At 33.1% G+C, this 16,338-nt stretch overlaps 1 protein-coding gene across 3 annotated transcripts; it reads left to right on the forward strand.

Moving 5' to 3' along the window:
- The first annotated feature begins 1,072 nt into the window (after positions 1-1,072).
- Positions 1,073-16,045, forward strand: LOC106056475 (uncharacterized). Of its 3 annotated transcripts, XM_056040471.1 has the most exons (11): positions 1,073-1,833; positions 3,573-4,350; positions 5,884-5,982; positions 6,711-6,828; positions 7,001-7,093; positions 7,261-7,610; positions 8,273-8,354; positions 9,121-9,180; positions 9,613-9,675; positions 9,901-9,966; positions 13,837-16,042. In XM_056040471.1, exons 3-8 carry the CDS (start codon positions 5,884-5,886, stop codon positions 9,177-9,179), a joined length of 801 nt encoding a protein of 266 aa, XP_055896446.1. In that variant the 5' UTR covers positions 1,073-1,833; positions 3,573-4,350; the 3' UTR covers position 9,180; positions 9,613-9,675; positions 9,901-9,966; positions 13,837-16,042. The 3 variants fall into 3 exon arrangements, with proteins under 3 accessions (XP_055896446.1, XP_055896447.1, XP_013068716.2); XM_056040472.1 differs by lacking the exon at positions 3,573-4,350; XM_013213262.2 differs by lacking the exons at positions 1,073-1,833; positions 3,573-4,350; positions 5,884-5,982; ... (2 more) ...; positions 7,261-7,610; positions 8,273-8,354 and having other exon boundaries at positions 9,171-9,180; positions 13,837-16,045.
- The last annotated feature ends 293 nt before the right edge of the window (positions 16,046-16,338 follow it).

Raw genomic sequence — 16,338 nt, forward strand, 5'->3', positions numbered from 1 at the left:
CATCATTTTGCAGAAATCATGAAAGGGTTTTAATTTCTTCACCAGCTTCCCGTATGTGCAGTCCAGACTTTTGTAGTTTCTTCTGAACTATATTGATTTGGCGCAGATTTGACCAGAATTCCAGATAAGCAAAAAGTTCATGAAGATTATGTGCATTGCTTCTAGTGTCCATTCTTTCAGTTGTTGATTCAGAAAGTTTCTTCAACAGCTTGATGATTTTGTCGAGATGCAAGGAAACTGCCGACGTAGCTTCTTCTCTTGCATACCATCTTGTATTACTCTCCTTTTTTAAAATCCCAGCTCCATCTTCTTTTAGTTTGACCTATCTATGTGGTAAATTGGAAAAAAAGTTGAACAATTCATATACAGTTCCAAAAAAGGTTACGAGAATGATTATCACAGTTCAGAAATTTTGCCTTTGGATTTATGTCTACGAGACAGACGGCCACTCATTGTGGCTGCGTTGTTATGGGTTTGACTTCTGCACAGATCAAAACCCAGAAAATGCATTTCTGAATATCAAAGCTCTTGGACTCTTCTGATGTAGCACGAGGAAAAATGTGGTTTAATTCTTCCCCCGAAAAAAAAACAAAGAAAATCCTTGCTTTACGCTCATTAATTAGAATAGACCAAATAGTTATGCCTGTTGATTGCAAGAAATTGTTACTTTTGTATTAACAATTGATTTGAATTGTGTAGATCGAGATTGAGGAAGCAAAACTTGTTAATATACAAATATAATCGGATATGTAGACTAAATCTATTTTCGCATACTGGGGGCCTTGCTTTTACTTTTACATTTACAATGTAGCCTATTTGTAGCCTATTTCATAGACTATAGTCTATGCCTTTTTGTAGGCCTACAAATTATGAACATAGTGAACATACAAAAAAAAAATTATTTAAGTAAAATTTATTTGTAAAAATTAGTTTTGCCATTTTTATTTCCAATTCTCGTGTCGCGGGCCACACGAACGAAAAGGTGCATTAACGAAATAAAATCAAACCGAAACGATTAGATTAGAAACTTACATTAATTAATGAAAAAATGGAAGTTCATTTTTTTCAGGCGTCGGAAGTGGCTCCCTTTCTCTACTTAAAATGAGAGCAAAATTGTAGCTAGCTTAACCACCGACTCATTTTCTTGTCTCTTTTTGGTAACTATTCTCACCAATCCTCTAAAAATCTAAGCGTAGTTCAACAATCTTTTATTGTTTTTTACATTAAATAATAAATATTACGCTAAATGCAGGGCAAGAGTCCGGGGACCCCAAATGATGGCAAATTCCTAGATACGCCACAGTCTAATATACTATCATTCTAGATCTAGATCTGTTTTTTTTTTTTTTTTAATTCAAGATCAGTATGCCTAATTGTTTATCAAAATGATTTATTTTAAACCGACATTTACATTGTGACATTGTAGGGCCTACCTACTATCTGCATAATACCCCGACTTATAAATATTTTACTTCACTAGATCTAATCAAATCCATATAATAATAACAATAATAAATCTCTTAATTCAGAACATTAAGGATGCAGTTAGATTTGCAAGACCTAGAATTAGTAGATCTCTAGATCTAATCTAGGTAGAATAAATGTATAAAACATTTGCCAGAAAAAAAATCACTCTTCATATTGATGTTACTTTTCTTGTTCCATTTTTTTTAAAACTCAACAAAGTGCGGCAAAAGTTCCAAATTCGCATTCAAGACAAGTAGTTTAGATCTAGATCTAGATATAAATCTACTAGATCTAGATCTATCTAGACTGAATTTGAATCTAGATTTTATATAGATCTATGTCTAGATCTACATCTTGGGTACCAGAGTGAGTTTAGATCTAGAAGGCTGGTAATAGTATTGAGCAAAGAAAAGCTTAAAATTCTAGACTAGTAAAAACTAGACTAGTACGTAGAGTAGCACACTACAGACTAGTGACTAGTACTACACTACAGACAGTACAGTAATAACAGTAGTCTGAGTAGTAGTCTAGAGTTAGAGTACCAGTACTAGATTCTTCTTTCTAGACCTACCCCGGCAGTACAATACAATGAATTGAATGATGATGATCTATTGATTGATCTAGATTTTCTAGATCTAAATTTAAATAATCATATAAAAAATAATGTCTAGATCTAGTCCTATAATCTATATAATATACTTATATAGATCTAGACTCTATCAGATCTAGACTAGTTACTAGATCTAGTATAATTAAATAATAATAAATAATAATATTGTATTATTTAATCAGTCATATTCAGTCTAATCTACTTTCTCAAGTCTAGACTAGTCTAGATCATTATTAGATCTACTAGATCTAGTCTAGATCATGAATCATCAAGTCAAGATTCTATCTATTATCTATATATATAAGTATATATATAATCTATCTATAATAATCTAATATATATTTAAATTATTAATATAATACTGCATGGGCGTAGCCGGGGGGGGGGGGGGGGGGGGCGGAAATTAGTGACTGATTTTTTGGTTTGATTCTGTTTATTTTAGGAGATATTTTATACTAAACCATCACTTGCCCCAGCACAGCCAAGGGAGTTTTGAGTTTAAAACCCCCTACCAGGGGGTTTTGCAGTCAAATTCCCCTCTTCTGTAAAACAAAAAAAAAATGATGTAAACGACAATTCCCCAATTCCAAGAGCATAGCTAAAGGGGGGGGGGGGGTATTTTAAACACCTCCGAAATTTATGATAAAACAACCCCTCTTCAATATAAGACTAACCATACATCAGTCACCAGATTCTATGAGCATAGCCAAGAGTTGTTTTTTTGTTTAAACCCCCCTTAAGTAGGGTTTGAAGCTAAAAAAAATACCTCTTCAGTATAAAAAAAAAAGCAAATTACACACTCAAAATTATATGAGCGTAGCCAAATGGGCTTTTGACTTTAAATCTGCCCTCCAGCAGGGTTTCAAGCTAAGAAATATCTCTTCAATATAAAAAAAAACAAATTACACACTCAAAATTATATAAGTGTAGCCAAAGGGCGTTTTGACTTTAAACCCCCTTTCAACAGCATTTGATGCTAAAAAAAATACCTCTAAAATATAAAAAAAAAAATTATATGAGCGTACCCAAGCCAAGAGGGTGTTGAGTTTAAACCCTCTCCTGCAGAGGGCTTTTTTTAAAAAGTAACCCCCCCCCCCCCCGATGGTTTTGAGTTTAAAATCCCCCTACAGAGAATTTTCAGGTTGAAAACCTTTCTCTACAATATTATTCTAAAGCAAACTAAAGTCACCAAATTCTTTATAAGAGTAGCTAAGGGAGTTTTGAATTTGTTAAGAAATAACAACTCAAGAGATTTTAATTTTAAAACTCCCTTACAGATGATTTTGATAAAAAACGTCCCTTTTCGATATAAAATCTAAAGCAAAATACAGTCACCAAGAGCGTAGCCAAGAGAGGTAACAAATTTCTACTGGTGGCTGGGCTCCATTAATAAAGTGCAGTGAATAGTCATCTGACGAAATTGCAAAAGACTAAATGTAGCTCAACAAAAAAGGCTAAGACGGATTTTAGGAGTCAGTAATATTTTTTTTAATAGAGATTGGGTCTCAATCAAGGAAATCCTATGCCGAACTGTGAGTCGACCCCTTAGTAAGGTTGTGACAGAGCGTCGCATAACGTTTGTGGGACATGTTCTCCGACAAAAGGAATTACGCATAATAAGAGTTGCGATGACATTGAGGCCATTACGATGAATGCGCAAAAAGGGAAATCCCAGTATAACTTGGCGCCACACTTTCATGGAGGACTTCAGAGCAGAGTGGGAAGAGGCTTCAGACATTGTAGGTGACAGATTTTTGTGGAAGCAGCTTGCTGCCCAATGCGCTGAATGGTGCCTGAGGATCTAAGTAAGTAAGAATAGCAGATTAGGTTTTTTGAAAAAACACTTTTTAATAGCAGGATAATGCACTGTAGATACCTCAGAATATGCATTTTGTTGGCGGCGGGGTTTTTATTTTAAAACTCCCTTACAGATGATTTTGATAAAAAACGTCCCTTTTCGATATAAAATCTAAAGCAAAATACAGTCACCAAGAGCGTAGCCAAGAGAGGTAACAAGTAAGGTTGTGACAGAGCGTCGCATAACGTTTGTGGGACATGTTCTCCGACAAAAGGAATTACGCATAATAAGAGTTGCGATGACATTGAGGCCATTACGATGAATGCGCAAAAAGGGAAATCCCAGTATAACTTGGCGCCACACTTTCATGGAGGACTTCAGAGCAGAGTGGGAAGAGGCTTCAGACATTGTAGGTGACAGATTTTTGTGGAAGCAGCTTGCTGCCCAATGCGCTGAATGGTGCCTGAGGATCTAAGTAAGTAAGAATAGCAGATTAGGTTTTTTGAAAAAACACTTTTTAATAGCAGGATAATGCACTGTAGATACCTCAGAATATGCATTTTGTTGGCGGCGGGGCTCAGAATCCCACTGGGGGAGCTCTCAGTTCTCCCACAGACCCCCTTGCTGGCAAAGGCGGAGAGTCTACTATTTTTCCACTAGCTCCAGGAAGAACCTATTGTAGGGTACAATAAACGTCTTCCGAAGAATGAAGGGTCAGAATGTAAAAAATTAATTATGTACACATGTATATTTGGCAGGGGGGGGGGGGGGGGGAGGAAAAATCCTGGCTACGCCCATGTAATAATGTCTTTACATCCATGATGAAGATCCATCATCTGACAATTATAATTTAAATCTGGATAGTTCATATCATGTTTCTGTAAAGGTGACAAGGTCATCTGTTTTTATAAATGTCATGCTTCTATGAATGATTAAAAATATCATGTTTTTGTGGTCCACGGTTTATGAGGGTGTCATGTGGCCTGCACAACAACCACCACCTTCACTTTTACCCATCTAATGTCAGATACCATTAAACTAGAGCTGGGTGGATTCTGAAATAAAAAATCTCAGTCTTCACCAGGATTGGAAAACGAAACCCCTCTGCTTGTAATCGAAGCTTCTCCACTCAGCCACCCTGGCTCTTGTGTACATGTGTAGGCTGTTACATTAGTTCAGAAAATGTGTTCGATTAAATTAGTATTACATTGTAGAGTCTATACAAGATTTTTTTAAAACATTACATGATGCTCAAAGGGTCACTTTTATAAAGAATATTCTGAGACCTTTAACAATTCAAAATTTGTCATAGTGGCATCCTTGAGGCCATTTGGGTGTCCCTAGCGGCCCACCGGGCATTTGCCCAAATAACCATATAGCCAGTCCGCCTCTAGGTCCAATAGAATGCTTAAGTTATGATAAACATTACATAGATCTAGGGCGTATTATTTTGAAGGGAGGGTAGTTTATATTCCCAATGCCTACCGGGTTGTATTCCTTATTTTTGTATTTTCCTTTCCTTGAAGAATTGCATCACTAAGCTATTGAGAACCTGGAATCTGCCTCCCCCCCCCCCCTTTTAATTGTTAGTAGGAAGTTTCATGAAGCTTAGATCTAGATTAGTGTTTTAGATGCATGAGAAGCACAGGTGCTGCTGGACTAATGCCATTTAGGAGTATTTTTTTTATAAATAAAAAAAAAAGGGAGATAATAATAAATGGCTGTAACTACCTTTGAAACATCAGGTTATTGTAATGGACCATGGCAAAAGACTTAACCTAGTATATATGTTCACAAATAATAAAGGGGTGGGGATTTATGATGATGCCATGTGCACACTTTAAAATGATCTAGTGTGTATAACGCTAGACTTGAAGTTTCTAGTACAAGATTCATCTTGTGGATTGTGAATACATAGTCAAGTTGAGGGGAGGTTAGTAACTATTTTAGTTTTCATACTTTTGTGGTTTTAATTATTTTTTTTATTTTTTTTTTCAAATTATTTTAGATGCGAACTTATCAAGAAGTCTCAGATACAGTTGAACAACTAAAACATTTGGATGAAATAAATGAATTCCTACACAATGTTTTCGATGAGATAAGTTTGGTGAGATTATATAAGGCATACTTAGAATATGTATTAACAAATTTATTTATTTAGCACTGAGTTATCTTACTACAGTTATTGCCTAGGTAAATTAAAATGTCAAAATTCCTTGATTATCTTAAAAGATGTATGTGCCCACTAACCTGGAATTAGAAAAGTATTGCTTCTATATACTCCTGCCTGAAAGAAAAAGGGAGAAAAACAACTGCACTTCATGTATTCGATGAAGATATGATAAGTAAATAGAAATTAACCTTTTATAGCTATCAAAGGTAAAAAAAAAGAAATACAAATATGATTAATTTCAATAGCTACAAAAAAAAAATGAATGTAAATACTTGATGTGCAATACCAGACTAAGAAGATTTATGAAAGGACTGGAAGATTTATAAAAGGTGAAGTGGGTTGACCTTTTTTCTAAAGATTTACTTTACTTTTGAAAATTATTCTTAAGATGATGATGTTGCACTAGAAAATAATTTGACTAAATCTATTGCAAAATGTTTAAGATGGTATTGGTTTTCTTATTAAGTTAAAATACAATTTACATAATTATTTTTAAACTACCAGAATTCATTTTACATCTTTTTATTATATTTTTTGTCCATTTCAAAAACTTGCCATGCTTAAGTAAAATTTTTAGTAAGTTGACTGCTATAAGGAGATGTGTATCATTTTTAAATACAGGCATAAATAAATTTCATAGTTGTAGATATCTCTGTTTTTAGATCAAGAAGAAAGGTGAATTGTGGATTGAGGAAAATGAAACTTCAACTTTCACAGAAATGAAAGAATATATTACTGGGAAAACTTCAGAAATTTTACAACATACTATTTCAGTAGCAAGTATGTTTTAATATAATCATTTACATATTTTTTTTAATAAATAATTTTTTGCTTTGTGAAGCTGTAGATAACCATTCTTTTATTTTAGTGCATATTTCTGTTGATTTTTTATTAACAATTCTTATGCATTTGATATGCGGCTGTAATTTTAATTAATGATGTTTTGTTAAAGGTACTTTCATTGAAAATTTAGTTGATACTGCTCCAGTTTCAAAACAAGTTGATAAAGATGGTGGAGTTGTTAAACCTGGAGTCTGTCCTGAAGGTTGTAAAAATAGTTTATTTTATTGATAACATTTACCCTAATCCAAGGAAAGTAATTTTTTAATTTGAAATTTTACATCTAATTAATGTAATAACATAAGGCTATTTGGTTGTACAAATTTCACAATATAAAATAAAAATATGAATAAATTGTACTTATTGTTTCAGAGAATCAGACCTCAGAAAAGATCAATGTCAATAAGATTAATTATTTGTTTACTTCACAAAGTACAAAATTAAAGAAATTACAGCAAAAAGTAATTGAGCAGCAAATGATCAATGAAGATCTGGGCAAGAAACTAGATACATCGCTACACAAAGATGAACAGGAAACCCCTTTACAATTGAAGGACTTACAAGAAAATTTGAATAAACAGTTAGACAGGTTTAAAGAAGATGTGATGTCTGAACTCCACTCTGCTGGTATCTTTATCACACATTTACAAACTCAGTGGGAGACTTGGTTGAAGGAACAAAAGAGTAATAAAGAAATAAACTTGTTGCAATTAGGCTTAAAGGTAAGATTTAATGTATTTGAACAATCATTCTCAGTGAAGACTGGGATTTTGAATTATCTGATTTTTAGGATGCCCTGGGTCCAGACAATGTTAGAAAGCAGTTATTTCAGATGTGCCTAAATATGCAGGTCGCTATTGGGACTGTGTAAAGGTAAAGTTGTTCTCTCAGACCTTATGTATAATAGGGCAGATAATGGTCATCAGTTTCTATGGTCCATGATTAACTAGGATGTAACGTGTCCCCAACTTTTAGAGCTGGGTGGACTAAGGGACAACTTAAGATCCCGAAATTAAGAATCCTAGAATGAACAAGGATTTAAACCTGGGGAACCCTGGTTGAGAAGTCAAGCTCTTAACCACTCAGCCACTACACTTTCTATTGGGACTGTGTAGTCACTCACCCTTGCTTGATATTTAGATGGGAAGACATTATTATTAGGCATATTTAAGAATCACATTTTAGGTGTTATGGTTTGATTCTCTCAAGGCTGTAATATAAAATTAAACAAGATTTTAAAAAAAATAGAAATAGCAAATCATGCATGACATTTACTCTAACATTTAAAATTCATATATCACTTTTCTCTTGGGTGTAAACTTTATTAGAAGTATTCTTCTTATTTTGTTTGTAATGCAAAATTGTTGTTGTTTTTTTAATACAGGCCAATGACAAGATAGTGATACAAGGACAGAAAAACTTGAGCACCACTCAGGAAGACATTTTAAAGACTCCTGATCATCTTGGTAAAGTTGTGCAGATAAGAATCATTTGATTTAAAATAAGTATTCAAATTAAATAAATTGTCCAGATATTTTGCTTTATGCTAAATTAAAAATTTAAGTGTAAATATATATATATATGTATATGTATGTATATATATTTAGACCATTGTTAATCATCAGATGTTATCAAAAATTTCTAACATACAAGAAGAGTTAATGCAAATACCACTTTAACATTTTTAGCACATAAATAATTTAATTGCAATGAAATAGAAATTATTTCAAAGTATGAAGCACCATATTTGTCTTCATTCAAAAATGTCATTTTCATAAAAATAAAAAAAAAACTAAAGTTTGGCTTACATTAACTGAACTAACAGTATTGGTACTCATATTTTTTTTTTTTTAAATGGAGCAAATCCTAACTTTAGTTATTGATAGGGTGTTTCAGAGTTTTTGATGTAATATTTAAATTCACTAGTAAATGAGATTTTTTTTCATTCTAAAAACTTTTTAAAACTAACTAATTAAAATAGTTTAATTTAAAATGTAGGCCTACTTTACTCAGAGAAATAACTAAAACACTCATTAATAATGTATGGGGATTTTTATTTTAAAGTTACATTAAAGTATTAATTGTAACATTAGTGAAACCTCTATTTTTGATTTTAGGAATAACCAGCAAGAATTTATTTTAAGTGTATTGTTTGTGGAACTATTTGACTTTCACAAATTTGATTAAAATAAAAATGTTTACTCATGTTTTCTTATGTTCATCTCAAATTAGCTAAGGCTGACACCCATAATGACTTTGAGAAAGAACTTAATGAAATAAAAGACAATTAGTGTGAGTATTTGACCTAGATGTTTACTTTTGTATCCTTTACTTTAATAGTTTGAGGGTAGGACAACATGTTTAAATGATTATATTAGGCTCTCTTTCTGAAATCAAAATTGTGTTTTCCCCTATACAAAATTAAGCGTTAAGAAGAAAAGCAAAATGATGGCGGCATTCAGCGCATTTTTTGAACTATTGCGTGCCACAGTGTGATGAAGTATGTCCACTATTCAGTTAACACTATCCTATGGGGAAGGATATCCTCTGACTATCTATCATAGAAAAATAAAGAGAGCCACTTCATGATGGAAATTGGTAAAGGAAATGTATAAAAGTTAAGAATGGTTTGATGGTATAGGGCAGGACAGAATTTAGTCTTTTAACTCCCCATTTACATTGTCTAAGTAACTAATGCATTTTTATAATTTCACTTTTTTTTAGCACAAGTCTTACGCAAAGTAAAAAATGTAGAAAGAGAATTGATGAGATTAAGTGAAAGACCAGGTTAGTGGATAATTATTATAATTGCAGCCCTTCAATAGTATCTTTTATAAGTGAAAAAATTCCTTCTGTGTTTGGATAATTACTTTATTAATGAAATAGTTCAACATAAGTTTTCAACAGTCTTTTTTCCACATTTTAGTATTATTTTTATTAAAGTGCCCTTTTTTAAGAATTTTTTTCTTCATAAAATAGAAACTAAATTTAGAAGCTCTTTATGAATTTCAGAACTTCTTTGCCAAATAGTTAGTGATAGTGATGTTGATTGTTTTGAAGGCTGTCCTCACATCGTAGGTAAGCTCAACATTTTTTAATTTTTTAAGCTCATTAGACTTACGCCTTTTGAAACAGTTTCAGCAGATCAGTAGTAGATTTTGATCAACTAGACCAGTGATGCCCTAAGTAAGGCCCGCAGGTCTCACCCAGCCAGTGACGTGTTTTTTTACAGCCCACTGAAATCTCTCCACAAAAAAAAAATTATTTTTCCCTACGTTTTCCCTCTTTTAATGAACAAAACATTAAACAATTTTATGAAATCAAACCTATAAACAAATAAGGTGGTATTCTTAGTTTGAGATGCAATTGTAAGATTGCACCTAGAGTGAAGGATTGATGAGAATATTTACCAAAAAGAGACAATAAAATTAGTTGGCTGTTAAGCTACAGTTACTCACTTTGTGAGTAGAAACCTGAATCCATTTTTCGATGGCCAAGGGGAAAAAAGTGCTTGCTAGTAATCATGGAAGAAATGAATCCAGAAAAGAATAATGCTGTCGAAGCTTTCAACCTTTACACATGAAAATTACAAGGCAGGTGAAAGATATAGGTAAATATCTCTATTCGATGATAAGTTTACTGACATATCTGATACTCTCAAAATCTTGGTATTTATTTGTTACAAACAGCAGTTTGAAGTCAGAGAAGTTAGTATTTTAAAAAAAAGCATGCATGGGGCTACTACTGGCGAAGTCCTGTCCAAGAAGTTTCAACCATCACAGAGGATCTTCCTTGGGAGAAATTAGTGCTGAAACATTAAAAGTCACAAAAAAGATGCTAAACATAGTGGAAAGACGAGATACAGTTTGCATTTTATGTTGAAGCCATTTTTAGAGGCCCCCGAAAGGGGAAAAGACGCTATTAGTTTTGTGCGAAATGTCTGTGCGTCCGTCCCGTTTAGATCTCGTAAACTAGAAAAGATATTGAAAATCCGACATCACAATATTTTAGACCAGGGGTGGGCAAATTACGGAACGCGGGCCACATGTGGCCCGCCGAAGTGTTTTATGCGGCCCGCCTACACCTATAGAAATCAGGTGTGCCCACAGTATATACATATAAAAATGCAAATATTTAAAATAATATCTATATGAATTATTGAAACGTTTTATAAAGTTTTAAGTAAACGAAGATTATGCTTATTGGCTATACATCATATCACTCGATTCAAGACACAATCTCTGAATGTTGGGTAGGCTTGGAACAAGATGGCAAGTGTAACAACTGATGGAGCTCGATCTTTGACTAAGACAATTAAAAAAAAAAATATCCCAACCATAAACTCTAAACAGGAAAGTTTGCACAAAGCTGCATGCAATTTAATTTATGTAAAAACAATAATGCGGTAATAATCAGACTTAGTAGAGCTGGATAAGTTATCCACGGGTAGTTCCGATTTTTGAACAAAATAATACAATGTATACGCTAGCTTAGCACGGGAAGGCAAATGAGGTATGAAATCTCAAGAAAGAAATTGTTATGTTACTTGAAGGACATTGACTGTGACCTTGTTACCAAGAGTGGAAGACAGATTTCATAATTTTACTATAATTACTATTGCAATTGGTTGTTAACATATGAAATGTAAATGCATTTTAAATCTTTTCCAACAAGGTCTTCCCATTTCTACAGGCAAACAAAAGAAAATAGTTTTGTCATTTTCCTTTGCTGAAAGGTGAAACTATTTTTAGTGAAATAATTAAAAGTACAACACTTATTAAGATTCCTTAACTGTGCAATTTATAAAAGCAAATTTTAAGATGCCAATAACCAGTCTTCAATACCATCAGCTCACCATTTATCGCAGAAGCTGATTCAGCTTCAGAGGACATAACTCCAAGCAAAGAGAAGTTCCAGTCATTACTACCACGGGAGTCTTATGGGTGCCAGAAGCTGTATTTCTTCACCTAAAAAAAACTTTGCTGCTGTTCTCACTATTTGAGTACACATACATCTGTTCTTCTTCTCTGTTCTCATTTTACATGTTGGAGGGTTCAGTTCAGTAATTCTACATCTGAGATGAACCGTGCAGTGGTTCCCGGATCAGGCAGTTCTCCGAATAGTCTTTGGAGAGTCTTTTTCAGGTCTCTTGATTTAGTATGCACCATTGAAGGGACATGGTCAGCATTCTCTGGTGATGCTCCACAAGGGCAGGTTTCGCTCTTCCCGACATTCAACTTCCGGAACATATATTATTGTCTCATTCAGTGAGCAAACGATGTTTTGTGGAAACTAAATTAGTATAATCACTGGTCAATGTTGACTGACTGTAATTTGACAGCAATCACAGTGGTAACAACTAGTAAGCTAGTTCCGCAGTTCCGGAACATTATGCACGAGTGTAAAAAGTAAAATACTGCACATTAAGTAAACTGTATATTTGTGGAGATATTGTGATATAAAAAGACAACAGCAATTTAAAAAAAAATCGTAAAATTGAATTCGAAAGTTGCTAGCTGTTGTTGTAATTTTTTTACGCGGAGTCTGAAAAAAAAGAAAGAATCGTGAATATAATACAGTGTAAATATGAATTAAAAGATATTCTACACAGTTAGCTAGCCGCCGTGTATCTAAGATATATACATATATGCGGCACGCCATTCCCAAACTTTTCTTAATGCGGCCCTCGATACAAAAAGGTTGCCCACCCCTGTTTTAGACCATTCAAAGTTCTGATGCAATGGCTACTTTTTTTTTTCTGAAAGCGAAAAAATCTAATTTTTAAAATCAGTTATGCAGGCATTTTTTTAAAGAGAAAAAGCTAATTAATATGCATTAAAAGTTAGACCTACATTAAAACAAATAGTAATCTTGTAAACATTATTTTCGTAAACATTTTTTTATTGAGGAAATAATTTCTTTTTTTTTTTTTTTTTTTGTTGAGCATTCGAAAAAGAGATTGATCCGTTTCAAAACAAATACATCTATTATAAGACTTCAGTTAGGCCAGTAGAGGTGCGGTAGCTGATCGGTAAAGCGCTTGGCTTCCGAACCGGGGGCCCCGGGTTCAAATCCTGGTGAAGACTGGGATTTTCAACTTCGGAACCCTTAGGCGCCTCTGAGTCCACCCAGCTCCAATGGGTACCTGATATTAGTTGGGGAAAAGTAAAGGCGGTTGGTCGTTGTGCTGGCTACATGACACCCTTGTTAACCGTAGGCCACAAAAACAGATGAACTTTACATCATCTGCCCTATTGACCACAAGGTCTGAAAGGAGAACTAGTTAGGCCAGGTTCACATCTAACTTTGCATTCACTTGCACCTATCCTTTGATCTGCTGTACCGTTGGGGCACTACACAAGATCTGTCAACCTTCTTTCTCCATTCTTATCTCTCATTTGTCTTTGATATAATTTCATTTGGATGTTCTTTCTAAAAATATTGAAGCCTGCCTGGGTGGATCACTTCGGGGGCCGATTTTGAGTTTGTGTTCCCACACAAACTGTCTTTGCAATCTTGTTATCTTTGATATGGAAATAAAGGGAATAAATGGTACTTAATTAGAGATGTGGATGTATATATCATACCAATTCCCTTATTACGTTTTGACACGTTCTTCCTTCATCTTTGCATTCTCGGAAATTTTGCATAATTATTCATAGTCGATGACAGTACACGAATCAATCCAAATATTAACCAATTAGTTAATCAATTAGCAGTAATTCATTGTTTTTTATACAGGGAGCTAAATCCTGCAATTTTCAGATAAATGGCAGTAATTAGCGGTTCTTTCCCCTTGGATATGCTTTCATTAAATAAAAGTAATCTTTTTTCCATTGCTTGTTCTCTTTGGATTTGTGAATGTTTTTTTTTTCTTCACACACACACACACACAAAGTTTTTACTCTATTTTTAGCCATTTATCACATATCCATATTCATTTTGCAGGTCATCATGAACAACAAATATCAGAAGATGGAGAGGTTGATCTACATGAATATGTTAAAGACTGCAAGAATAATGCAGCTCATACACAATTTATACCAGTTAAGTCACTACGGTTAAAACACCTACTTAAAGGGTACCATGACAAAGATGTGTACAACCTCATCAAAGCTGCAGCTTTTCTTACTGTGAGAATCAGTGTCACCATGATCAGTCCACACAGACCAGATGTTTGGCCAAATACAGAGGTTCCATATTTTTTATTTAACATGATAGGAAGTCAACATTTAAGAATGGCAAGTGGAATAGTGAAAGACATTATACCTGACGATGATAAATCATGTCCCTGTGACAAATGTCAACATTCAAACACACCAAGCCAAAAATGGTGGAGAATTGGAGTGCGCACAGCAGCTAATGTAGTTTTTGATGACATCGAGGCAGGTCACTCAGTGATAAGATTGTTTTACGATACAGAAGATAGTCCAGAGTTCCTAGTGAGAAGTTTGGAAGAGGAAGCTCTTGTAGAAAAAAATATTAGTGAAGACTGGTGCACACTTGACTATATAACTTGTGATGCCAAACTAGTCAAAAGACTTGATAGGATGGTGAATCGTTATAATGAACTGTCTGGAAAAGTAACTGAAAAATACAAAAACTGCCAAAACCAGGAGAAATTAATGTTCCTAGTTTCACATCCTCATGGCTTATGTAAACAGATTAGTATTGGTCAATGGGAAACAAATTCATTGGGAATTTACTTAAAGTTTACTTACTCCACATATTCATGTCCAGGAAGTGCTGGAGCCATTGCCTATTTTGTAGGTAAGGGGTTGCGTACTCACAGCGGAAATATGAAATCTGGACTTAGCTATTGCAGTGGTTAGACATAGCCATGCTTGTTCTTTGTTAATCAGAAAAAAAAAATTACAATATTTTATTTTTTTTGACATGGATATCTTATTGTTAGAACTGAAATATTATAATAATAATCATTGTAGTTTTAAATAATATCTATAGTATTTCTATCATTTCATTAAAATAGAATAAGTTTATATAGATTATAAAAAACAAGGTACAATTATATATATTGATAAATAAAATGTTAAAAGGGTTTTATAGATAGTATAAAAATGTTTTTCAGTAACCAAAATACAAAAAACTGTTACAAGACATACTTAAGAAATATATTTATTATTCACTTTTTCTAAATTATGTATAGACCAATAGTATCTTTTTATTTTTGTCTTAAGAATTTTTTAAGAACTTTTCCCTACTAATAAAGATATAGCTACTTTATAATATCAACAACAAAAAAATCTTTATTATGCTGCACCCTCCTTTCAGTAGTATAATGAGTAGTCCTCTTACAACTTTGATTGCTTGGACTATTTACATGTGTATTTCTATTTTATGTTATTGTACAATGAACTTCGAAATAAGAACAAACAGGCCTAAAATATTTCAGTATTTTATGTCTATAGCTTAAGACTGTAATGTATTGCTGGTATTGACATTTTATCTTTTACAAACAAATGCAACCTACTTTTTCACTCCAGTTAATACCAATTGAATAATGAAGAGAATTAACATTAGGACCCCCTAGCATACTTCCTTGTAGAGGAATCTAGAGTTATTTTTTAAGAGTGAAAGAGACAAAACACTCTGTTGCCATTTATTTAGGGGAAAGCAATTGTTATGGATGGTGCTTAAATAAATTATTGGTAATAATATTGGTTATGTTGTAACAATGAGATTTAAAAGATTTATGACACAACATTTTAGAGCCTCATTTTTTGACTAAATCGTTAGATAATTTTTAAAAAATTTAATTAAATTTCTGTTGTCCCTATGAATAGAAGTCATTAAAGAGTTTGCTGATATTGTTATTTAGAAGAAAAAATAATTAGTCAATTGATTTAGTAATCACAGAAAATCATTTGAATAACATTTTTTAATAATGTTTAGTAATTGTTTATTCTTTTTTTCTTTTTCAAAAATAAAAAATATCTATTTATCCTAATGAATAGAAAAAAATAACACTTTATTACATAGATTTTTTTTTATCTCTGGAGGATAAACTATAATTCTTTTTGTATATCTTGTGAGAAAATAACTCAGTACTAAATTAATGTAATTGTATTCTGATTTTTTGTTGTTGTTTGTTTTATTTTGTAAGGTGCATTTCTATTAACGTGTTTTTTTTCTGTTTTGTTTAAACAAGTTTCAAGTTTTAAACATAATAAACATGTCCATAGTCTCCCACTTTGAAAAGAACGTTTTCTGTTAGTTGTTTTTTTTATTCTGAACTGAATATAATGCCAATACACAATGAATGGAGCAGTGAGATTCATAACAAACGAATATTCACATTTGACTAGAGTAACACCTTTAGTAAAATCACTAAATTTAGAAAGCCTTCAGGACAGAAGACTCAAAAGTAAAGTAGCAATTATAGTAGCTCAAATCCCCAGCGTCTCCGTCACCACTGTTTCTGCAGCCACA

The sequence above is a fragment of the Biomphalaria glabrata genome, chromosome 9 (assembly GCF_947242115.1).
Source record: "Biomphalaria glabrata chromosome 9, xgBioGlab47.1, whole genome shotgun sequence".
In the NCBI taxonomy this organism is placed as follows: domain Eukaryota; kingdom Metazoa; phylum Mollusca; class Gastropoda; family Planorbidae; genus Biomphalaria; species Biomphalaria glabrata.